This window comes from Brassica oleracea, chromosome C2 (assembly GCF_000695525.1).
Source record: "Brassica oleracea var. oleracea cultivar TO1000 chromosome C2, BOL, whole genome shotgun sequence".
Lineage (NCBI taxonomy): Eukaryota > Viridiplantae > Streptophyta > Magnoliopsida > Brassicales > Brassicaceae > Brassica > Brassica oleracea.
In genome coordinates, this window is record NC_027749.1 from 4,434,576 (window position 1) to 4,455,272 (window position 20,697).

At 36.9% G+C, this 20,697-nt stretch overlaps 3 protein-coding genes across 3 annotated transcripts; all 3 read right to left on the reverse strand.

Moving 5' to 3' along the window:
* Nucleotides 1-3,713: 3,713 nt before the first annotated feature.
* Nucleotides 3,714-5,853, reverse strand: LOC106324734 (ATP-dependent zinc metalloprotease FtsH-like). The gene is made up of 2 exons (XM_013762705.1): nt 4,846-5,853; nt 3,714-4,358 (listed from the first exon to the last, which is right to left on the reverse strand). The coding sequence occupies exons 1-2, from the start codon at nt 5,809-5,811 to the stop codon at nt 3,852-3,854; spliced, it is 1,473 nt and encodes a 490-aa protein (XP_013618159.1). The 5' UTR covers nt 5,812-5,853; the 3' UTR covers nt 3,714-3,851.
* A 5,287-nt stretch (nt 5,854-11,140) lies between these two features.
* On the reverse strand, nt 11,141-13,554 carry LOC106322716 (NADH--cytochrome b5 reductase 1). The gene is made up of 9 exons (XM_013760837.1): nt 13,280-13,554; nt 12,768-12,909; nt 12,584-12,674; nt 12,419-12,496; nt 12,224-12,304; nt 12,048-12,137; nt 11,892-11,957; nt 11,717-11,803; nt 11,141-11,505 (listed from the first exon to the last, which is right to left on the reverse strand). The coding sequence occupies exons 1-9, from the start codon at nt 13,395-13,397 to the stop codon at nt 11,413-11,415; spliced, it is 846 nt and encodes a 281-aa protein (XP_013616291.1). The 5' UTR covers nt 13,398-13,554; the 3' UTR covers nt 11,141-11,412.
* A 4,171-nt stretch (nt 13,555-17,725) lies between these two features.
* Nucleotides 17,726-18,316, reverse strand: LOC106323215. The gene has a single exon (XM_013761367.1). It carries the CDS (start codon nt 18,314-18,316, stop codon nt 17,726-17,728), a length of 591 nt encoding a protein of 196 aa, XP_013616821.1.
* Nucleotides 18,317-20,697: the final 2,381 nt, after the last annotated feature.

Genomic DNA, 20,697 nt, shown 5'->3' on the forward strand with positions numbered 1-20,697 from the left:
AATAAGACACTTCATCATCCACATAACAACAACACGTCAATCAATTAGTTATACTAGTTGACGAAGCATACAAGAAAACAAACATTACACGAGATGCAAACCATTTCTAATCATAGTTATGTATTAATTAAATAACACACTTAAATTAGGCTTTAAACTAACTCTCATTATCACATACTCTCATTCATTTCCTTGTGCATCCGATTATCACATCAACAGCGTATTACTACGTATCTACACATCAACAGCTCAGCCATAGTTCTATTAATTATCTACACATCACATGTACGAGGAGATATCAACCTAAACCAACTTTTGTTTTTCTATTAATTAAACTGCATCAGTTCAAAAATTCAAAAATTGTATTAACTTATTGTTAACCAAGAGCTGCAACAGATGAATAAATGAACAGCAATGGCGAATCAAGTGATCTTTGGAATCAAGGAAACGACTCATGGATCAAAACTGTTTCTGAGATCACGAAACAATACCTTCGTGAGAGGTCAACCAAGAGCTGCAACAGCTTCTCGGAACTTCCTAGCTCCAGACCCGTAAAGCACCTGAAAAGTTCATCGAGAACAATTAACCATTTCATGATTTGTGCGAGAACAAACCGAAATTAAGGAACTAATCAAAGATTTTCAACCTTTAGTTTTGCTTCTATGCCAGTGCTGACTCGACCCACAACCACAAAAGCTTGTTTCTGGCCATCGAAGGAGAATCGAAGATTCGAAGGAATCGAAGGAGAACCCGAAGAAGAACAAAGAAGAGGAAGACGAATCGAACACAAGATTGGAAGGAATCGAAGATGAGAAAGAAGAATCGAAGAAGACGAGGAAGAAGAATCACACAAGAGCTCTTTCTGTCTCTCACGAGTCTGAGAAAAAAAAAAAGATCGTGTTTCCCCAATTCCCAAACCCTAAACATTTAATCCTATTGGGCCGCCCATTGTCCAACTGGTTAAGCCCAAATTTGGCCATAGATGTAGTTGGGTTCACCCATTTGGACAAAAATTATTTATGGTTCAATATGGGCTTGTCCATTTTGGTCCATATCTATTTGGACATGGGCCACCCATTTATAACCCACCCATTTGACATTACTAGTTTCAATGAAAACAAATGAATAAACTGAGTATGAGTTCAGTTCTCAACAGCATTGATGGTATTTGGTCATGTTGTGGTGAGAAACGTATCATCATCATCAGCACTAACAACAAAGGTGCTTTAAAGGAAGCTCTGCTCATGCTTGGCCGTAGGGATGTTCATGTACATATCAAATATTGTGGATTTAAAGGGTTTAAGACTCTTGCATCCAACTGAAAGAGATGATATTTGCTCTATAAACCAATGAATGTTCATATCAACATGTAACATTGAGATGTTAGTTGTGTACCATATTTGTTCAAAGAAAAGAGATCAGTTTTCTCAGAAGAAGTATAAAATCTTTCAACCCACCGTAAAATTCTAAGTTTTTCTCTTCGAGATGAAGTAATTTATGATCACTTTGAAAGAATAAAAGTCGGTTACAAATATTTGAAAGTGAAAAAGAATGATTCCAAAAAGTCATATGAGAGTTTATGCCTAAAGTACAACTATTGAGATGTAAAATAGAAACAAAGTCATCATGATGAATACCAATTCTCATGAAGTATAAATGATGTCGATTCCTTCTTTAATTTTCGATACCACAGTGAGTTTAGAAGTTCTTTGTTTGATAAAATTGTTTGTTTCATTAAAATAAAACAGTAAATGCATGGAAGAGAAGTTACTTGCTTGATAACTGAAACTATTATAAAATTAAGTTTTCTTGCAAAAACAACCTACTCAATTATCTAAATTTTGACATTTATGATTTTAGATCAGGTTGATTGATCATATGAGGAATTTGTTTAGCAGTGCTCCTCATACAAATGGAAATTGGTGATTAAGGCATCATCAAATTAACCATAAAATTAAGAATGCAATTAAATATACAATGTTAAAGTCAAATCGAATATATCTTCACATCTATATGGAACACTATTGTTTTGACAATTTAAGATGAAGACATCCAACTATTTGGATTTAGATATCAATATACAATACCTCATCCATATGGAATTATAATTTTAGGGCGAGATAGTGATCCATCAACAATGTTTATCTTATTCTTATCCTCTAGACTGGTTCTCAAAGGGATGGTCCAAGAGTTATAGTTATCTCCAATAAGAATTTCTGAAATTATAGACATTCTTAGATGATCACCATATTAAAGTTAGAAAGTACTCTAATGATTATTAATTGAATATTAATGTGGAGATATGAGATCTATGTTGATTAGAAGAAAGAGGTTTTGTTGCAGACATATATGTATTGATCACCAAAAATTCAAGAAATACCATGATCTCTGAGCTTGTTCCTCTCTTCCCTGTTTTTGATTGTGGCCGAAGAAGAAAGTTGAATACTATAAGCGTGAATGAAGATTCTGAAGCTTGTTTAGAAGCACTGAGATTTTTCGGAAGTGCATTTTTTCAGGAAATTTTGTATAGAGAACGAAAGATCGAAATGAATCTTAATGATAGAACTAAAGCGACCATAACCAGCACTAATGCATCATATCCTATCAGAACTATGCAGTTAAGCATGCTTAGCCAAGAGTAATACTAGGATGGGTGACTTCCCGGAAAGTTCTCGTGTTGCATCCCTTGAAAAAAAAATACAAATTTCTATTAACTTAAAAATGAAAAGTAGCTTATATACAGAGGAGTTCATAATCTTATCTACTTGTGACTAACAAACTGGATATGTGGGTGCATATGCAATGTAAATGATATAAATATACACTAGATCTCGACCCGCGCAACCGCGCGAGTTTTTGTTTTCATTTATTTTTATATAAACATTTTGTTTTCAATTCTAAATTGGTATATATTATAATATATATGTGTCTATCAATTTTTAAAACATAATAAGTATACGGTATATTTTTTCATTGAATAGATTGTTTCAAACTTTCACATGTATTTGTATCTTCTTCTATATATATATTTTCGGATTATTATTTCATTATTAAAATCGTAACTATATATATATATAGATTAATAAAATATTATTTTATTGTCATAGTCAAAAATATTGTAACATTTCACAAATTTAGAAAGTTTTTAAAAAATTAAACTTTTCGCTTCATAGATTTATAATATCGAGTAAATAATTAAACATTTAGTTTTTGTTCAATTTTTAATATAAACTATATAGTTAATTTGTTTTCATTGGTTTAAGGTTGTAAAGATTAATCATTGTTAGATAATATGATTTTTGTTATTTAAAAAAAATATTTATAATTTTAAAAGTTAACATCGACAAATATTTATATAATTAACATATGGAGGTATAGTATTACAATATTAAATTATATCTATTTAATTTATAAATCAAATGGATCATCTATTGTTTAAATTCAATTATTGATAGCCCAATAAAAATTTCTGGTAGGCCCAAAATTTAAATGATAAGATTAGAGATTAAATGTAACATGACTTTCTAGAAATATGTTCATTAGGTCCATTTTTTAAAAATCACAGTCACTTCTATTTTAATATATAAGATAATGATAAACATTCTTAGTTAACAATGTTCCTCCAAAGGCTATATTTTATATGAAAAAAATGAAGTTCCATATTTCTTCATGGGTCTACAACGATTTATAACCATACATATAAAATATATGATTTTTTTTTAAAAAAACAAACTTATATTAGAGTCCAAACTTCTTTTAACTTTTACAATAGTGAGCCTCTTCGATCTATTTTGTCTCCTCGTAATCTTATTTGAACTAATACTGGATCATACAAGTTTCTGACACACGTCTTAAGTCCAAAACAGAAAAAGTTTCTTAATCCTCTTGCTGTTCTTCTTCGCAGAACCCTCCGAATCACGCCTTAATTTCATCTCCTCCATCTCCAATCTACTCTCGTTCTTCTTCATCCCTGGACGCGATTCACCAGCTTTAAACCTCATCTTCTCTAACACATTCACCAAACCCTCAAGCGCCACGTCAACATCCTCGCTTTTCATCAGCTCCTCTGCGACTTGTGCCGGGGTAATTACGTCCCCGTTCATCAGTCTCTCGATCTCAGGATAAAGACGGTGTGGCATTGTGGTGTCGTTCAAGCCTAAATAATTAGAGGTTAAAGTCTTGAATCCTTGAAAAGAGCAATGTCCCATGTAAATGTGCATGTCCATACGACCAGGACGTAGCAATGCCGGGTCAAGCCTATCTTTATGGTTCGTCGTGAATATTATAATCCGCTCGTCTCCACAGCTTGACCATAATCCGTCTATGAAATTCAGCAGCCCCGATAACGTCAATGGTCCCTTAAACACAAGAAAAATGCCATTTAAATTTTAAATACACTAAAATTTTCAAATTTCAGTGTCGTTAAAATTTTCAAATTCTATTGTTATTAGCTTATGAATTCCACCATTAATGTAATGTTATTTGTTTGGTGATAATTTAATTATATACAAAATTCATTGTTATTCAAAAATTGTTTTTTAATAATTCTATGATTCTACTAAAATTTAATGCAAGTAAGACTTGAAGTCTAAAAAAAAAATTTTTTATTGATCCTATGATTCTTGTAAAATTATCTGTGGCTAACTAAACAAATTTAACAAATCATTCAACTCTTAATAAAATCAATAAACTCTAGATAAATTCAACTCTCACTAACGTTTTTAATTTAGACTTTGTTTGACTGGTTTAGAGGTAAATTTTGGTTTTGGATTCGTCCGGTTGGTAAACTCCTAGTTATTATTATTGGTTTTGGTAATAATAGAAGCAATAGAGGCAGAACCTAACCTGAGACTCGCCACGGTTCTTGCCATCAACAGGCTGTTTCTCCAACCTATTGGGCAAGTCCACTGCACAGTCGATATCTTCTATGACAAGAATCGACCGGTTACGTGTCGCAAGCAAAAGCCTCCTTAGGTCAGCGTCACGCATCACACTAGCCAGCTGAAGATCATAGACATCAAACCTGAGGTAATTAGCCATGGCCGCAACCAAACTAGACTTCCCGGTCCCCGGTGGTCCGTACAGCAAGTAACCCCTCTTCCAAGCTTTCCCTACTCTCTTGTAAAACTCTTTCCTCCTAATGAACCGATCAAGATCGTCGATGACTTCACGCTTGAGCTCATCTTCCATCGCCATCGTCTCAAAGGTGGAAGGATGCTCGAGGATAACCGATTCCCATCGGAGGCAGTTGAGAGAATGCAGCATCAAGATCCTCCTCTCGTCGTTGATGTCTTTAGCTTTGCCCTCGATGTAAGGAACGTAAGAGTTTATTACCAAGTCTCTGTGCTTCTTGTCGAAACTCAGCTCGAAGTACTCGCTCTTACCATCGTCGTCTCCACCGCCGTTCGTCTTGTCTCCACCGTCGGTAACAAACCTCCACGTGAGCTCCACGTCTTGGAACACGTCGACGACGATTTCTCCGTTGCTGAGGTGGAGAGTGACGTGTTTGTCCTTGTGGCCTTTGCTGATTCTGAGCCTGACCGCGTCTGGACTGATCTTGGTGGAGAGGTAGGTCTGAGCGTCCAGGTAGATCTCGTTGTCCATGCCCATGTTGTCGTCGTCGATGGTTAGAGTCAGAGTCGTGGAAGAAGAACGGAAGAAGAGAGACCGGAGAGTGGAGTAGATGAACTCTTGGATTGGAGCTGGGATGAGCTCGTGGGCCATTGAGCGTATCATCATCATGTAACCAGCCATTGATGCGTAGGCTGTGAAAATTGAGGTGGGTGAAGGAAGATCTTTAGAGAACAACATTGTGTCTATCTGTTTTCTTGGAGATGGAGAGAGTGAAAGTGAGAGATATATAAAGAAGGAGAGAAGCTTAAGGAAGAAGGTTTCACTTATGGGACAAAGACATTATTTAACTCTTAATAACTCATTGTCTTTTGTCTTTATTCAATGGATGCATGTGAAAAGACCTATTTTTTCCACAATACTATTACACCATAATTAACCCGGAGTTTTTAGAGTTAGGTTCTTAGCGAAGTTAAGAAACTGTTTCTTAACTTTTAACTAAAAAAACTAAGAATCAGTTCTTAAAATCCTTATTTAAGAACTGATTCTTAGCTTTTTTAGTTAAAAATTAAGAAACAGTTTATTAACTTCCTATAAGAACTCATTCTACTAGGTCTGAGTTAATCATGCTCTGTAAAATATTTAGAATGATAAAGTAAATTGAAAAAAGAGCAGAGAGATGACAAAAGACACACATGGAAATTTCCACGTCTCTCTCCGCGATTTATTTTCCAATTTTTAACTTATGTCCACCGTATTATTTAAATATTTGTTGCTTGACCAATGAAGACTCGAAAAATATTAACGTAAGTGTGTCAGGTCTGTAGTTTTGTTCTATAGCCTAGATTTGAAATCGATCTTTATCAAAATTAATTTTGTTTACGCTATTCAAAACCTTAAGATTGACCAGTTTCTTTTTGTAAGGAAAGATTACAAACTATAAGTTTACAAATAAATAAAAATAAAGATTGCAAACTATAACGTTTTGGTCACATATTTTGGAAAGAAAGCAAAGAGTAGAACAGAGTAAGTTAATTAGTTTTTTTCTGCTAAATTAAATCAATTATTTTGTAAACTTATAGTTTGTAATCTTTCCTTACAAAAAGAAATTAAGCATCTAATTAATTTTTTAACATTAAGCATCTAATTTTTTCATCTTAATTGATACTGTATTACCTAACTTTTTGTTTTAATATTTCAGAAATTATGTATACCGTCAACAACGAAATGATCTAATGATACGCACGTGAATAATCTTAATCGGCATGCATCATAGAAGATGACGACAAACTAAAAGCATATACTTTACGTCTATACATCGACATAAAGAAACGAATATAATACATATAGCGTAGAAGTATTTCCATTAATTTACTAACCATATCATTGACGTCTCAACATAGATTCAAGGCTTAATAATCACGAAAAAGTAAAGTTATCTTGTCTATTATTTCGTGGGAGCGATATCGTATGAACAATCCTATTATGTTTGATTATGTTGAAAACGTTGATTCTCGCTAGACTGATGGGGTAGCCAACTTTACGGTAATTTATTTTGTGTTTATACATCATCGGATCGACGGATCCTGCTTAGTTTGTTGAGCTGGAAGGATGACTTGTACAATATACACTTACGCCGAAAAAAGAAGACCATTACAAACTCGAGATTTTTCTGAAACTCGATTACAACATTAATCCAAAGTTTATGGTCTCATTTCTACAATAACAAAAGCTATCACGATGGTACTTTTGTCTCTTGGATAACAGTTTTGGAGACTTAATAGGTGCATATATGTTAATTAAATTCAAATATTACAGTTCACTACCTATGGTCGGATACTAACTTTTTAACTTTGCATTTTATGATATTTGATGATTGATTTGACCATATAAAAAAAGACCAAAAGCCAAAAGATTCGCTTATACTGTCGCGATGTGGCATGTGGGACTATTGCGTGTTGTGATAAATTAATTTTCAGAGGAGGTATTATTGGATGATGTGATTCATAACCAAGAAAAGAAAGTAAAGCAAGTGTACTATGAGTCATGGATTCATCCTTCATTTTGGACAGTTGCGCAAGTTTTTTTATATAAAAATGCTTAAAAGATATTGAAACCAACGCAAGTTCTCTATCGTTCACTTCACCAATACTTCAAAAGTAAATTCATATTGAAACATTTTTATAATATCTAAAGCGACTATTAGCCAAATTAATCACGTCTCAATCTTTAAGGCGGGGAAAAGAAAGTAGAAGAAATAAATTTAGCTAATATCTAAAGCAACTATTAGCCAAATTAATCACGTCTCAATCTTTTAAGCCCATAAATTTATAAATTTTTTTTTTGATAAGAATGTGAATTTCATTAATCAAAATGAGTGAGTTTGTACTAATACAAAAATAAAAGCGGGAAGCAAACCCAAGCAAAAAAAAATAAAAACAGGGGAGAGCTTAAAAGCAAAAAAAAAAAAAAAAAAAAAAAAAAATTGTCTAAAGAGATTATCATGTTTCAACCATAAGCTCATTAGGTGTTTGAATTTCCTTCGATGCTTCCTTGCCAAAATGACGTTCCTAATCTGTCTGTCGATCTCTTTAAAGGTTACTTGCGGTGGTATTGATGTCCCATTGTGAAGTCTTTGATTTCTCTCGCGCCAAATTATGTAAAGAATCGCTTGAACGGTAATCTTGCGCAGAGTAGGAGGACAGTGACTGACCCTTATACCAATCCAAGTGATAAGAGCTTCCCAAGTGTGGAACAGAACAGGTCTGTATCCTAACCTTTTAATTGCAAGCTTCCATATCTCCTCTGCATAGGTGCACCTAAGGAAGAGATGATCCCGTGTTTCTTGGTAATGGTTACAAACACAACAACAAGTAACAATCTGCAGCCCCCATGAGGCAAGCCGTGATCTTGTAGGAAGTCGATCTAGGTGCGCTACCCACATCATGAAAGCCTGACTCGGGATGTGACCTTTGAACCAGACTTTATCTGCCCAATCTTGCTTTTGCCCACGAGGCCTTACAGATTCCCATGTGCCCTTTGCAGAGAATGAGTCCAGCTCCAAAGCATTTATTTTCCATTTGTAAACATCATCGGAGGAAGAACGAGAAGGCGGCGGTATTGAGCAGAGCATTATTTGAAACTCCTCTGCTTCCCGAGATCTAGCTGGTCTTAGCAGCCAGCCATTTTCCATGCAAGCATCTGCAACCACAGCAGTCAGCTGAATCCCTGTTTGTGCAGGGCCTGAGGGACCAAAGCGTTTGATCAGGGGACCAAGCTGAGACCAGGGGTCGAACCAAAAGCTGGCTTTACAACCATTTCCTAGCGTGCAGCTGATGAAACCTTCAGCTAAAGGCCTCAGTTTGAGTAGCGCTTTACATGTCCAAGAGCCAAAGTTTTCCTCATCCAAACACCAAAATGAAGAGTCTTTAATGTGATTTGCCCTTACCCATAGCACCCAGAGCGAATCAGTATCACTGAAGATGAGCCAAATCAGCTTAAGACAAAGGGTTTTGTTCCAAATGGTAAGGTTTCTAAAGCCAAGACCTCCTTCATCTCTCGGTAGGCATGTTAACGACCATGAAACCTTAGCTGCAGCTCGTGATGTGATGTTACCATTCCAAAGGAACCTTGAACAGAGAGATTCGATCAATTTAATACAGCCCTTTGGAAGAATGAAGGATGAGAACCAAAAGTTTATAGTGCTGTAAATCACAGAAGAGAGTAAGACTGTTCTTCCTGCATATGAGAGAGCTCTGAGCGACCAAGAAGAGAATTTGCGCTTGAGCTGATCAATCAGTGGCCTGTAATCGCAGATTCTCAATTTACGATGCATTAACGGCAGACCAAGATACCGGACAGGCAGTGATCCGAGAGAGAAGCCAAAACTTGAGATGTCAGCAGCTTCTATCTGATTCAGGCCGGCGATAAACAATTCAGTCTTGCTCCGGTTCATTGTTAGACCAGACCAGGCTGAGAAGACATCTAGAACATCAGCAATATTTTGCAGGGAGTCCTTTTCACCATCGAAAAAGATCATAAGATCATCAGCAAAGGCTAAGTGACTGATAAGCGGATTAGATGCCATAGGATGAAGACCAATACGCCTGTTTCTATAGCTTGCATTCAACAATTGGGACATAACTTCCATGGCGAGCACAAAGAGGTAGGGAGAGAGTGGGTCTCCCTGCCTGAGGCCTTTAGTTCCATTGAAATAGCCACACATTTCACCATTTACCGCAACCGAAAACCTTGTTGTGGTTATGCATTGTCGAATGAGGTTAATAAAGGACTCAGGGAATTCCAGTGCCCGCATAATCTTGAAGATGAAGTTCCATTTCAGAGAATCAAAAGCCTTCTTCAAATCAACCTTGAGCATTGATCTCTTGGTGATGTTCTTCCAGTTATAACCCCTTATCAACTCAGTAGCCATTAGAACATTTTCAACCATTAACCGACCTGGTATGAAGGCTGATTGTGTATTGGATATGACTTGAGGCAGGACCTGCTTCAGGCGAGAAGCAAGGAGTTTAGAAATAACTTTATAAGTGGTATTGCAGCAAGATATTGGCCTGAAATCCGAGATCAAAGTCGCATTCATTTTCTTGGGGATGAGCGTCAGGACAGTTGCATTCCACTGTTTTAGAAGAGATCCAGACTGGAAGAATTCCGAAACAGCGCTTATCATGTCCATTCCAATCGATTTCCAGTGGGCAGTGTAGAACTCTGCAGGATAGCCATCTGGTCCGGGTGCTTTCCCTTTGGGAAGAGAGAAGAAGGTCTTTCTGATATCTTCAGGAGAGTATGGCGCTTCCAGCTGGTGAATCACAGAGTCTGAGCACCGGAAAGGGAGTAGTGCAGCAATGTCTTCTTGAGATACTGACGAGGGGATAACAGGCCCTCCTAGAAGTCCTGTGTAAAACTGCACAACATGCTCCTGTATGCCCTCCCTTGAGTCAATGATGGCTTCATCATCGTTGGTAAGAAAAATAATCTGGTTGAAAGCTTGACGAGATCTAAGGGACCGGTGATAGTAGTTTGAATTTGAATCACCAACGTCTATCCATTTAACTTTTGATCTCTTAAACAAAATCCGATCGAGACAATAGTCCAAGATCTACAAATTAATTATACTGAATCTTATCCGATGTAATGCACATTCCTGAAACTATTAGGATTTAATATTAAAATCGGTAACATGTGACATTATATAGTGGAAGGACAGAACCAATCTATGATTCAATACCTATGGACGATCACTGTGATGCATAGTTAACTTAAACACACACATTCTTTTCACGTCACTGTTATGAATATGATGTCAAGAGAAAAAAATTGATAAAGATGAGATATCAACACTGCCAACTTCATAAAATAAACAAAAAAACAAACCAAAAAGCAATATATAATTCAACCAAAGAAAAAAGTCATAGAAAAGAACAAGCCGACTAACGAAAACTTGTGTTTTTTTTTAATTTACAAATATGTTATTAATCATTCCACCAGGCCACCAGGGAATCAATTTCAATCACCTTTTTGTAGGCTATGCTTCTAAAGTGATTCATGTGTAGTAATGTAGGCCAGTCGCCAAAATTGATAGCAACAAAGCAAAAACAAATAGGGTAGGTCTTGCGGATGTCACTATCAAGTGACAAGTCTTTATGTGATATATCAAACCAAACCGGTACATGTAAACAATATGCCTAACCAAATCGTTAACCACAACAGAAATACAAGTCTCACTCAAATTAAGACACAAGTCTCAGTTGGGATTGTAACCAAAAATTATTTGATCAGAGAAATGAGTTTTTTTTTTAAATAGTTCCATCTTTTTGGGACCAATCAGAACTGGAACTGCATCTCTGGAGAGTAACCAAGAGCTTCAAGGTTTGCAGCCATGGCCTTGTTCATTGGTGGTGGTCCACATCTCAAGACCTGCAATTCAAACAAACATAAACCGTGAAAAGAGATATTGTTATCACCATTGAAAAATACTATCTTCATCACTCAACATTATTTCTTGTCAAATATTTATTAACTTAAAGTGTTCTTGGTTTTGCTTCAAATATTGACATAATGCATTAGAGATTCAGAGGAAGTGATGATCAGGTATGTTCAAGATCAAGAACAGAGGAAGGGGGTTTACCTGAATATCGGATGCAGGTGCAGGGCAATGAGCCTGGATCATATCCTTTGATACAAATCCAACACCACCATCCCATGTCTCCGGAGGCTAATCATCACCACACACAAAAAAATAAAGTTTAAATAGGCAAATTACGTTAGATAAACGCAAAAAACATTTGGATTTGGTGGCTAACCTGGTTCAAAACATAGTAGATTTTGAATTGATCTGGATAATTGGCAGTAAGACTCTCCAATTCTTCCTGGAAAAAGTATTGATTCACATAATATTTAAATTTTTTGAAAAGAGTCTATGAAAACGTAAGAGTCAGAAGGTGAGGGACAGTTTATACCCTTAAGAGAATGTCTTCGTATGTGACATTGGCGTAAATGAGGTGAACCTTTGTCTTGTCTGTTGGGTTTTCAAGAATCGCTCTTGCTACCTTCACAAATGCGAAACCAAATACGTTTAAAAACATATAACATTTGGCTTCAAAGAAGATATCAAACGCAGATGTGTAAGACATACTTGGAACATGGGAGTGATGCCTGAACCTCCAGCAAGCATTCCAAATGCCCTAAACTGACCTGGCTGATACTTGAACCTCCCCTGCCAAGTTAAAAAGTAACAAAACAACAAAAAAAGTTTCCAGATTTTAGGATACAGAATAACAAATTGGATTGTAATATCAAGTAAGCAAGACTGTGAATAATAAAAGAGTACCTTTGGTCCCTTAACAGCAAGATGGTCTCCAACACGCATCTCCCTGAAATGATGAGACATCCTTCCTTGCGGATACATCTAATTTCCAGTGGAAATTGTAACATTTTAGAGCACTATAATCAAAAAAAAAGGTCAGGTTGAGAAGTGGTTTATGAGTATATATACCTTAATGACAAGCTCAAAGCGTCCAAGATCTGAATCTAACGTTGTGGGAGTGTATGGCTTAATAACATCCTCTCCTTGAGCATCCTTTCCCCTATCAACAATCCCATTATAATCAATCCACACCACATCCATACACGAACCAAAACCTAAAGTCTACTAAACATGAGTATGTTCACAGCCATACCTGCAACTGATGTGTTGTCCAATGGGAAGACCCAAGGCAGCAGTAGAAGATGGAAGCTCAAAAACGAATTTGGCGACATTGTGACTAAGTTGCTGCTTCTTAACAAGCTTGAACTCCTTGAAATTCTCTGGATCCAAACACCCTACAAAACCAACAACAAAGTCACAAGCTTTACTCAAATCTTCAACTACATTAACTAAGACCCACATAATAAAAACCACAAAGGTTCAATCTTTATTTTGCTTTAGGCTAATTCAACCTTCCAAACAGACCAACTCTACACAAATCTTGGCCAAAACTTATCCAAAAGTACATTATAATTGGAACCCAGAGACGATTGATTGAAAAGTTTTGAACCAAACAAAGTCACAAGCTTTACTCAATCTTCAACTACATTAACTAAGACCCACATCTAAAAGACCACAAAGATTCAATCTTTATCTTGCTATAGGCTAATTCAACCTTCCAAACAGACGAATGAATTGAAAAGTTTTGAACTTTGGGGATCGAACCTCTGCGTTTCTTGGAGGAGGAGAGATAATAAGCAGCACCGGCACTGGCGGCGACGAAAGCGACGAAGACACCCAAGAGAATCTGACGATCTAGGGTCCGGAGAAACTCGGTATCCATTGGCTCCTTCAACCCCAAATTGGAAATGAAAAGAATCGAAATTAGCTCAATGGAGAATTGAGAAGTGGTGGTGAGAATGTTGCAGAGAGAGAATCAGTTCTTTTTTGGAGTAGTCTGTTTCTCACCTTGTTATCTCCGTCATTAAAAGGACAGGATGGGATCTGGTGTACCTAACACCCATCACGTTGTAGTTGCCTTTTGTTTGCAACATTTATTATTTTTTCCATAAAACTAATTTATACTTTACGTTGACCTAAGTATTTATTTTTAGGCTCAGGGTGAATAATCAAAACAAGAATGTAAATTAGGTAAGTTGACATTGTTTTTATTAATTGGCGAACAAGTGAAACGATTTAGGAGAAAGTCGATATTAACCTCGACAATGTCGCACGCATCCAATTATGTGTTACCTGGTACCGGTTAATTCTCAGACAAGGTTTTCTCTTTTTTTTTATATGACATCACTCATTTCAACTAAATGTGATGTGACAAACAATTGTTATGATAAGTCAGTCTCCATAGCATGAAACAATTTCTTTTGTTAAAAAACACCTACGTACATTGTAGATCATAATACGTATTACAAAACGATAAACAAAAGTGTGATGTATTTTTCCTCTCGTCGAGAAACAGGTATGCTTCCCATAAGTGAAGAGAACACTGGATGGAGTTTTGAGGTTGCAAACCGGCAATAAAAATAGGGCAACATAAGAAGGTGAAGATTTGAAAGATAAGAAAAAGTTCAACTGGCTGGTTGTTGTACAAAACTTCATAACTTGCTATAGCAAATATGGTGTATATACAGATTAGAACTAGCGTGTGGGAGTGCGACAATGCGAAGAAGATATTTTCGTAGACGTGGAGCGGGAATGTATAGAAATGTTGTTTCAAAAATATGTGATTGGGGTGAGTTTGAGAACTGTTGACCAAAAAAATTGATATATAGGTGTATCAAAATATCTATGTTTTGTGGGCTCCTCATCAAACTACCATACAATTTCAAAAGGACAGGAAGATTACACGCGTATGGTGTTTTAAACACACATATACATACGAAGGGAGTTTGGAATCTGAAAATGTCTTTAAATACCGTTGTTCATGCTCACCACTGGGTACACAACAACTTAGCAAGCTTCCCTTATCAGATTAAGTACTAATTTCGGGAAAAAAAAGAACCACTACCACAAGCCTAAATAGCCGGTTGGAACCGCTGGTGAGTTGTATCTCTATATATTTACTCAGTCAGTCTGTTAGGTTATAAATGAGACATGAGATCTTCTATACGTAATTATTATAGATACTTTCGAAGCATTAAATATACAGTTCATTCATCATCCCTTAAATGTTGACATAGCCTTTCCTTACAAATATATAAACTCATGCTTTGTGGATGTTGCAGATGGGTCAACTCGTCCATATTCGAAGTGGACGATGGGAGAAAACTGGAGTTGGCAGTTGGAAATTCGAACCAGACTCTGTCGAGACGGGGCATTACATAGTTGCACGCACAAACGAAACAATCGACTCGTTTAAAACACTAGTCCGAGACGAACTGGGTATTGGACAATTAATTCCTTTGCTGTTGACATATCAACTACCCGGGTGTATCGCCGAGGGAGACCCAGCCTGTCAAGAACCAACAAATTTATTAACCTCTGAAGACATAGAGATAATGATGAGTGTGAAAGAGTGGAACAACGAGGTGCAGATCTGTGTTACTTACGGTGCACTCAATGTTTCTAAGTACCAGTTCTTATGCAGGACTTCTTTCACAATTGGTGAAACTACGTATCTAGACGACGGTGTAACCGAGGCGGAGAACTGTTCAATGATCACTGGTCAGTGCAATGATAGTTGTAATCTTATACTATAATATAATTCCTACAGAATCCATTTATTATTACTTAAAACGTGTTTTTCTTTGCGTGCTGTAGATATGGTAGGGGATGAGGAGATACGTTGTGCTGGAAGTGTCCTAAAGCAGTTATTCAGCGAAGAGAAGTTGATTCTTGTTTATCGAGTCTCTTTTGAAATCGAGAATGCAAGGAAATACTTTGATCGTTGCTCAACCAGTTCATCAGGAGACATAATAGGGGCATGGAAGAAAAGCGAGAAAACCCGTCCATCTTTTCAACATAAGTAATAGTCAGAGAAGTTGTGTGTTTTGTTGATATATAAAGTGCATAATCTGGTCATTCAACATAGTAATATAAAACCGGTTTTTTTAAAGAGGAACAAGGGTTCCTATTAAAGTTATACAGATAAATACGCAACAAAATCATATCTATAATGACCAAACGCGTATGTTAAAAATTTTCAGCATGTAACATTTACTAAAATTGCAAACCTAATGATTTATCAAATTCATCACGAAACGAAACCAGCAGCGTACGAGGGAAATGGAGAAGCAAAATCGACATCCGATTATCCAGATGATTCAATAATACGTCTTAACGTAGTTGAAGAACCTGATTTTTTCAATGCTGAGTGGGCAGATATGGAGATGGGTCCACAAATTTTGGAAACTGGTATTACCAGTAAATTTTATGTCACATAACCTACCCCCTCTCATCTCGATTGCCAGTTTCATCAAACTATCCTGCTGCAGGTACTAATTTGCATGACAACGCTACTGCACTGAACAACATATGTATTGTTGACCTAGATGGATCTTCAACTGGGTCAACAGGGGATCTAAACGTACTTGTAAGAGGAAACACACATTGGAATCCAATTAATGTTCCCCTCAAAGATAACAGCGTAGGTGGTAAGTTTACTTTGTAATACACGTACGTAAGCGATTATGAATAGTAATTTGTTATAGTTGATTAATAAGGTTTTCTGTAGGGCAAACCTCAAAAACCCCAGTGAATATGGTGAATGGTTCAAACGAAGAAGGATTTAAAGAACGTTTTCCAGATGGGTTTTTCGGTCTAGCAGATCATTCAGATATCTCACATAACCTCCAGCAAGACAGACGTAGAAGACGATCATGCACAGGAGTATATGACGCGTCTTCTGAAATTGTTGGTAACAATGGTGAGTGAGGCAAACATAATATTTTTTTTTTGTAAATGTCGTTTAGAACGGACGGTGGACTTTTGATCGCTATTTCACACTCTAAAATATTGGTTGTAATGTCGTCTACTTGTACGAAACACGTCACTTATGGTTTTAAATCAAATAAGCTGGAAAAGAATATATAAAGACATGGAGGAGAAGAAGATATAACAAGAATGTATACAATAACCCTAGATAATTACTCTTTCCGCGCCACATCTACAAATTCCAAAACGATAATGTACCCAATTATGCTGCAGGGATTGGAGTGCTGAATGAAAGAGATATATACGTGGGAATGATCTTCAACTCCAGAGAAGAATTCAAGCAGCATATGGCAATGTATGCTATCATAAATAAATTCAGACTGCTCAACAGCCGCTCTTCTCCGGGGGGAATGGTTTTGCAATGCTTTAGCGCAGCCTGTAACTGGCGAGTGTACGCAGTGATGCTTAAAAATTCCCAGTTATATGAAATTAGGACGGTTAAACTTAACCATTCTTGCACCGTTGATGATCGAACGGGGTACCAATCTCAAGCTACTCATATGGTCATAGGTGGAATGATGAAAGGCAAATTTATTGGGAGAGGGGGAGGCCCGCGACCAAACGATATTCGTCAAGCTATGCAAGGTGACCATGAAGTTCACATTTCTTACTGGAAAGCTTGGAGGTCGAGACATGTAGCCTTAGACTACGCAAAGGGATCTTGTGGAGCTTCATACAATCTCCTTCCCACATACTTGGAGAAGCTAGTGATGGCTAATCCTGGAACTCTATCTGAGGTCCACACGGAATTTTCTGAAGGGATAGGTCATAGGTTCAAGTATATGTTCCTTGCTTTGGCTGCTAGCATTGAAGGATACCGATTTATGAGGAAGGTAGTTATAGTTGATGGTACACATTTGCGAGGCAAGTATGTGGGATGCTTGTTAACCGCTTCAGCACAAGATGGAAATTACCAAGTGTTCCCTTTGGCGGTTGCGGTTGTTGATGGTGAGAATGACAAGTCTTGGGAATGGTTTTTCACAAAACTAGCTCAATTCATTCCAAACAATGAAGATATTGTATTCGTCTCTGACAGGCATCCATCTATATACTACGGGATTGCGAAGGTGGTATTTTTACTTGGCTATATATATATACACTACAACGCTATAATACACATATAATAACACCATTATTATAACATACCCAGATTTGCTACTAATACAAATGATTCACAAATCATTGCGCATGCATTTTACACTTGAAAAGAAATATAAGGACCTACTTCAAAGACAAACATTTGGGATACCTCGTTGGGAAAGCTGCAAGAGCGTATAGGTTATCAGGAGGCCTTCGGCTCGCAGGTGGATTTATTTCAATTTCAGAAACAGGATTGTCACTGGATAGAATCTCTATGCTCTCGTATTCAACAACAGGATTGATTATCTTTGAGTACGCTGCCCTGTATGTGGTTCTACTGTAACAGTCATCAACCAAGGAGTCAATTCTGATTTTGTACCTTGTTGCAGCAGCGATTGCATGCATGCAAGGAATCTTCAGTGCTTGGAACTCGTTGCATGTACAGGTTTTGTGAGTTAGATTTACATGGAAAGTCGCCCCCTGTTTGTCACGGACCTCATACTCCCCCTCAGCTATTATCGTCACCCAAAGTGACCCGCTACGCTCAAAATTATCAGCGACAATCTCTTCGACTCGAGGAGTTAGTAACTTTTCTTCTCCCCTTTCAAGGTCTCTTCTTGCGGCAAACCAGTTCATAAGCTTAGCTCTAATGTATTCGATCAGGGAGAGTACTGGATATTCTCTTGCATCTCGTAAGACTGAATTCCAAGTCTCAGCCACATTACTTGTCATAATGTTGTAACGGTTGCCTTGGAAATGTGACCGTGCCCAATGTTCTAGCCCAATCCCAAGAAGGTAATCTGCACATGATTCATTAACTCTTTTAATTTCGTTGAATTCAGGTATTCTACTTACATGGTTGATAATTTCATAAATTTAGAAGTATAATTTCATTTTCTAATGCATATGAGAGTACCAAAGAAGAGAACAGTATGCAGTCGCTGCAAGGGTGCGGGCCATAACCGAGCCACTTGCAAAGTGGCTATATGAAGTTGCTTTACTAATATGTGGAAGGGTGCCGTCTCGGATGATGAAGGTGTATGTACGAGTTGGAATGATTGAACTGGGTGTGAAATATAGGAGAAACCAATGTAAAGAAAGTTACCAGTTTGGGGTTAGTGGACGGAGTAGTTAAATTTCCCGAGATTGTAAAATAAATAAAAACATCTTTCCATTGCTAAAACTTAAACTATGTTTCTTGTGCAACACATATGGCTGCACTGTTTATAAAAACCTGCATATTTTATTCAATGTAGTTTTCTTCTACATTAGTAGCCAGACACATGATTGGAAACAAACCAGAGTGAGAGGATTGTCGATGGTTAACCAATATTAAGACGGGTAGATATTTTTGTTCATCTTAATAGTAGTGAACAATATATCGCAGCTCCGGAATTAGAACATTAACTCCGCTTTGCTAATATGGATCAAATGAATGAAAACGATAGGAAATTTCATTACAGTAATGTGTTCTCCCTTACACACAAAATCTAAAACCGTAATTTCATTTCCCAACTTTGTTGACCCAAAAAATTAAACGGAAACCAAAATAGCTATCCCACAAATGAGGACCAAAATTTCCAATTTATATTGGCTAAACCCTTCACGAAGTAAACTAATCCCTAAATCAAATAGGAAACCAGGAACCCAAACTGTTGGCAGAGAGAAGTAAATAGTCACAAGTTAGGTACCGCTCATCATCATATCTATGTAAGCAGTGAACTAAATTTTGCACACATAACGAAAGTTTTTACAGTTTAACTTACCCATTCTATCAATCCAAATAACCATCCTTTACAATTAATAACCGATTAATTAGTGTTACACATTATGAATATTTCATAACTAAGCAAAACCCCCCGTAAGTGGATGGTACTCTAGAACATTAAATTGACATCTACAATGGCTGATTGGTATTCCGAAACGATAATTTCACCTCTAACGCCCAATATTACATAAAACATAAGAAACAACAAATACACAAAATACTGGGTTCCAGTTAGGGCTGCTTAACAAAAATAGAGGACTTCAAGTTGACAAGGTCATTCCCTCAATATTATATGGAAGAAATGTCCCTCTTTTATTCTGAAAGGAACCCACACCTTGACTGTCTTACCTTCACATTCGTATCTTCGATGATAGCTTGTCGAGGAGAGCAACAAGCTCAGAAATATCTTTCTTCAATTCACTAATTTCTTCCTTTATTCCAACCATCACCTCCTCCATACCCGCTTGCTTGCCAGCAATAACCTCTATCTCCTCGGCAATTGCTTCATCAGCCCACTTGAAAACGTGGTTTCCACCGAAAACCGCCCCACATCTATAAAATTTCCGGCCTGGATTTTCTCTTATTTTTGAAGTTAAATATATGGTCAATGCTCCACAAGTACACCTGCGAGGAATCCCCGGACCTAATTCCATCGCCATTTCCTATAAATTAACTTTCCCGAGAACTGATTAATACATCAACAACCAAAGATTTCCGCTTACGATAGAATATACCCTTTTTAACTAGGGGAAGATGGTAGGAGCTCATACCTGATTGACGAATAGTGAAGGGAAGATGGTAGGAGCCTCTCTCCTCGAATCGAAACGCTTACTTTGAAACCTAGTTGAAAACAGAGAATTGAAAGAAGGTTATATGGAGAAATACGTTCTTCTCTACTTAAGACGGTGTGGTATTGGCTCCACGGGAACAGGAAAAAGCATGTGCGCACATGTTATATTAGAGGAAATCATGTCCCGCCCCTCATCTCTAACAATTACCTAATATGGTACTGTGGTTACCATATATTTTCTTGGAACCCATACGCGTAATGAAAGAAAATATTATATATTACGGCAAACTTGGACCACAAATACATATGTTAAAGCAGACGCTAACCTAACTAAATTACACAATATGACCATAAGCTATAATATTAGAGTATTTACAATTAAGTTCCTTACTATAGGGTATTTATTTAAGGAACAAAAGGTAAACACTAGAGAAGATAAGGATGACAATTACATTAACCAAAATTAAAAATATTGTTTTTTTTTCAACCGCTTATTGGCGAACTTCGATGACGCAGGAAGCTTATCAACCACCTGCTTAGTATGCGTTACTATTA